We start from the raw sequence: 5,785 nt of genomic DNA on the forward strand, positions 1-5,785 counted from the left end.
GTATGTCATGTGGATTGAAGGAGCGTTTGTTTGACGTTGTTTGTTGATTGAAGGAAGATTCTATTTTACTATTTAAATAAATCATAATGTAATTTACTTATCCACTTCGAGATTTACATAGTGATAGTAGGAAATGAAATGTATAGCAAACACTTCAGTTGCTATGTAGGCCTACTGTATTGTATTCTGTAGTGTCTTATTTTTACTAAAGTGATAAAGTATCAGAAAATACTATCATGAGCATTGTTATGTATATTTTCAATGTCATTTTTTTCTTTTCAATAATTTAAAATTTGTTATTATTTTAAATAAGTAGATACTTAACTATTGTTTGTTTTTAATCATATTATTTGTATTTATTTCTTCGTATTGTTATAATACTTTTATATTTTTGCATGAACAAAATGAGAAGAAGGGCTTTTCCAAATATGTCATAGAAAACTTTCATTGCAATCATAGACAAAAAGTGCAAAATTCATAGCTCAAAAATATGAATTAGGAAACCAGAACCTGAGAAAATGCATCATCATGAATTCAACAGGTATATGTGAGATTGAAATATGTATTCAATTAATTTGAAGAATGATTTGAATTCACTCACATGACTTTCCCAATGTGATAGTCACTCCTTTGAATAACTTGGCAGCTAGAATTGGTGAGATACATGCAAGACCAATGGGTTTTTTACACTCATGGAATCCGTTGAGAGCTTCCTCCACGTCTTTCTGGACACTCATTTGCGGTCCCTTGCCAGCGAAATCAGACCTAAAAAAGTTGAAGTGTGTCATTTGAATGTTGTCATAAAATTGCAATTGTACAAACTGTTATGATAACATTGAAAATGTATAATATGATAGTAATTCTGAGATAAGGTATCGTCGGAGCATACATTCATTTTCTATCAAGTTCATCATGGTTGAATAGAATGATAAAACTATTGTGATTTGCATAATATAATTCAAGTATTTTTTATTACAATTTTTGATTGGAATCAGACTTGTTCAATACAAGCTCATGTCAGTAACATTGTAAAGGAGACTTATTTGAGGAAACCCGTTGTGTATTGTGAATAACTTAATAAATAAATACTAGATAATGAAAAAAAATAGGAGATTTGTGAGAAATCGTCATGAACTAGAAATGAATAGCATCGGTACCTAAGAAGTAGGTGAACTGGTATCGCCACCTTCCTCGAAGGAATACCGTTGAAAGTTGTATGGACTCCGAACCAACATCAGAAGTGAGGTAGGCCAAGGAAAATATGGATGGAAATGGTAAGTAGATTGCGAGAGGACAACTACAGAGATGAGGAGAAATGATGGAAGGGATGCGAAAAGAGACACTAAAGTTGCAAAACTTGCCAATTATTATTCAATTAAAGCAAAACATTTAATCCTGTTAATTTGGGGGGTTTACACATCACTCATCAAACAATTATAAATTTTCATCTAGAACTTTATTACACTAGATTCATTTTATGGCAAAAACCTGTAAGAAGCATAAGCCTACCCAATACCAATATTTTTGCACTTATATCACATCGTACGGAAAAACTTGGATTCTTATGATCAGAAACAAAGTGATTAGTCGTTGAAATAATAAGAGTATTCGATAAAAATAATACAGAATTTGCAGAGTATTATTGAAAAATGTATTACGTTCATTCACTAACAGATTCTTAGCGTATTACGTTCATTCACTTACAGATTCTTAGCAACACCGAAGCCTCCTGGCAAAACAACTGCATCATATTTGGACAGATTTTTCACCAAATCGGTCAGAGGACAAATATTGCCTCTGGCGATACGGGCTGCCTCAGCCAACACGTTTCTCTGGTGTGATGCATCTTCACTTCCCTGTAAATTGAAAGAAAAATACCACTTTGACAAGTTGCAACACACTCTACTTCAGAATACTGAAGAATGTGATTCCTTCAAGAGAAAGCATCTCTTCTCAGTTTTCAATATTGGAAATCATTTCAATTATTTGAAATTTCTATCATATTTTACAAGTAATAAAAGCACAAAGCATTTTGTATCACTCGAAAAACTATTATTTTCTTTTGGTTCAACAAAAATCAACTTTCACAGAAAAATTTGAAATTTCATAGATTAAAAAAATTTATTAAGTATAGAGCTAGTAATAAGTACACATGGTAATTTGTATTCTCGTTAAATAATTATTATTAAAGAAATAATGTTATTATTTATTAAATGGATAACTTTTCTAGCCAAGGCGTGCTAACTGCGTATTAAACGTTGGTTAACTATTTAACTTTGGTTAAATGGATGTGATTGAATGAGTTTCAAAAAAAAAATATTAGGGCTCAGTCTTAAGGGCACAACTGTATACTTAAGCCACTGCCAAGTTAACATAGTGGAATCTTACATAGAGAAGACTTCTACCTGTAAAAAATGACTCATGTGATTTCAACTAACATAAAATCCAAATTTGCAACGTTTTTGACCCTGAGCACATTTTTATGTAATTCAAATTGAATAATTTGATCATGTCTTAGAAACAGTTTGAGATAGTAAACATTAAAAACATAGATTTATTTCCCTCTCTATCACTTTTCATTGTTTCAAGTGTGGCTTGTTGTAAGCTATTCACCCAGATGGAATTATTGTATTCTTCAATATTATAAAATAGATGAATAAAAGTGACTCTACATTAAATGAATCGTGTTAAATCGTTAAATGCGAGAAATATTACAGTACATTCTTGTAGATATGATAATACAATACCTTAAAATGATCTATGACATGCATCTGCGGTATATCTGGAGCAAAACATTGGAATTGTGCACCATTCCTACTCAAATGAGTCAGAACAGCGCTGGCTTCGTGTATTTCACTGCCATCATTCACACCTGAGCCTGCTAGAATCTGGAAAACGATCAACAATAGCTATGAGCAAACAATTATAATGATATATTGTAAAATAATTAATATTAATCTTGCACTTTTACTACAGTACTCATGGTTTTCTTGTTAGACGGACGCGTTTCGTGGCACTGAGCCACATCCTCAGTGGGATGATCCATAAAGTGGGAGGAGATCCACCACCCACACCACCCACTTTATTCCAAATAACTAAACCATACAAATCCTCAGTACCTAACTACTCCTTATACGCTGAGGATGTGGCTCAGTGCCACGAAACGCGTCCGTCAAACAAGAAAACCGTGAGTACTGTTGTAAAAGTGCAAGATTAATACTAATTATTTACAAGATACGATATTAATATAAACAGTTCAAATAGGATGAAGACAAAAGAGGAAAAAATAATAATGAAAATGCATTATTTCAGTATCTAGACAATAAAAAAGTAGGTAATTCTTAAAAATTCTGACGAGGTGTTAACTCAATCAGTAACTTAATATTTCACAGCTCTAGTGGAAAGATAAATGTTTATAGTAGAACATTTATTGTAATATAACTTCTACAGACTCTATTGTCATTCGATGAACAAAGAAGTGGAAGAGAGATGAGTCATACAATTTTTCATAGTATATTGGATCATGGTCACGACACAAATTACTCATATAATAGGATTACAATCAACCTTCTACAAATTTTAAAAAATATATGACCCAATGGAGTTGAGGGTCCCAGGTATTCAGGTAAGTTAGCTGTGTAATGGGTTTGCTGTTACGGTCATTCAACTTATTTTATCACGAGAAAAAACACTGAGGGAAACAGGGGTACTTCAATACACTTATGGGGACTAGTATTAACATACAAATGAAAGTATAGGAAAATTTCTGTCAAAACATAATGATTAGAAAAATCACTGCTCTTAGAAAAGTTTACAATACTTGGAGATTTTTCTAACTTAATCATCAATTAGATAACTCTCTCATTTTTTTTAAAGACTAAAATGTAACCTGACTTATCAAATTTCAGATTTTAGAGCCAATTATATTCGTTAAATAGATTGAAAACAATATTTGAGTGAACAATGGCCTTACCACAGCTACATTCGGTGACTTTTTTGATGCCATCCCACACACTGCCATTTGAAAAGTTGATTTATGTACGTTTATTCTAAGAAGCTTCAGCATCTGAAATTGAAAGTACAATAAGTTGGTTGAAACAGCAATGAATGACTAAGAAAGTAATCATTTTCCGTATTATACCCAGGAGACTAAGGAGGTACTTCCAAGGTAAGATGTTATCCAATAATTTACTCTCTAGATAGGCGATAAATATACAGAGTGTTTCAGAAGTAGTGTCGAACATTTTAGGGTATTTTTCCTGGATGATAGAGGACTACAAATGTTGTATTTGAAGTGTCCAAAACTCAGCGATTATCCTTGTAGCTCCCATTTTGTTTTTTAACTTATGAATTTGTATCTTAAGAACATGAAATGTTATCTCAATGAACACGATTTTTATCTCAAGAAATGTTGTTTTCATCTGTAATTTGGCATGAATATTTATGCTACTGAGACTCAACATTAAAAAATAAAATAGAAAACTTTCGATTTAGATTTTTAAAATGGCGGCCATTTTAAAATGTTTATGGAAAATTCCATGAAAACCGTTCACTTTACAAAAAAATTACAACAGACAAAAAGTTGGAAAATTTTATCAAGATTTCAAGGATACCTTATCTATCAAGATTGGTTAAAGAATAACAAAGAAATTAATTCTTATCGTACCGTATGCATGTCCACTTTTCACCATTTAAACATCGATGAGTTTTTTATAATCTATTAATTTTAAATACTTCATGGCAAATTTCATGAAATTAGCAAGAGAAAAGGCAACACATCATCCATGTAAACAATCGTAAGTAACGTTTAGTACAGAAGTACAATCACCAGGTGCAAAACAAGGCCGTTTCCGAATTAACTCGAGTTATTTTTGTCGTAGATTTATTCTGGAGTATTAAAAAACTTGAATACCAAAACCTGACCTCTAAGCCGGGAGCTTTCTACGTTTCTACAGAGTGAGACGGGCACATAGAAGCCATGCCACACTGACGCCCGCGCGTTCGCCAGTAGCCAACCTAGGCGGTAGCAAGCCAACAGGCATTTTTTTCAGCCAGTGAAATCAGCAGTAAACTCCTGGGATATGTTAACTCCAAGTTAGCATGATAATAATAATGTTTCATTAACTCAAGAGCTTTTACAAACATAGAGTTTCGTCACACAGTAATTTATAGTCAATACAATAAAAATATAAGTTCCATGTCAATAGTCCATTCAATATAAAAATCTTATCACAGCTTATCCGTTTCATTGCTGAGTCAGTACAGATCATAATTAAATTAATTATAACAGAAAAAACAACAACATATCTAACAATGATCAAAATAATAACATTTATATCACAGTCAAGTCAAACGGAGATTAAACAAGAATCAATCACAGTCAGGTAGGTCAAATCACAAAAACACAGCATAAAACATAAATAGTCTATACATCAATATCACAGCCTCCAGATAAAAATTCATTTATTGAATAAAATGGGTTTCTTTCAAACCACTGATGCAATTTGATCTTGAACACATTTAATGGAGCATCTCGCAAATCAAGAGGTAGTTTGTTGAAAAATTTTATACCACAAGAAAGCCAGTGGTCCTGAGTCTTTCTAAGTCTGCATCTAGGAACATTAATATCATAACTGGTTCTAACATTAAACCTGTGAAGTGAACCTCTTTCATTAACAGACTTCTCTTGACATTTATTGAAGCTGATAAAATATAAAGACTATGCACAGTTAACAGTTTCAACTCAACAAATAAAGGACGACATGTAATAACACATCGATGGAGT

The 5,785-nt window shown here is 32.3% G+C and overlaps 1 protein-coding gene across 1 annotated transcript; it reads right to left on the bottom strand.

Moving 5' to 3' along the window:
* Positions 1-601: 601 nt before the first annotated feature.
* LOC111047220 (ES1 protein homolog, mitochondrial) lies at positions 602-4,066 on the bottom strand (the record flags this gene model as incomplete). Its single annotated transcript, XM_039445687.1, is given in 4 exon segments — positions 602-765; positions 1,705-1,856; positions 2,748-2,888; positions 3,974-4,066. Coding segments are annotated over 4 exon segments (550 nt in total), but the record flags the coding sequence as incomplete, so codon positions are not given.
* Positions 4,067-5,785: the final 1,719 nt, after the last annotated feature.

The sequence above is a fragment of the Nilaparvata lugens genome, unplaced genomic scaffold (assembly GCF_014356525.2).
Source record: "Nilaparvata lugens isolate BPH unplaced genomic scaffold, ASM1435652v1 scaffold7623, whole genome shotgun sequence".
Classification (NCBI taxonomy): domain Eukaryota; kingdom Metazoa; phylum Arthropoda; class Insecta; order Hemiptera; family Delphacidae; genus Nilaparvata; species Nilaparvata lugens.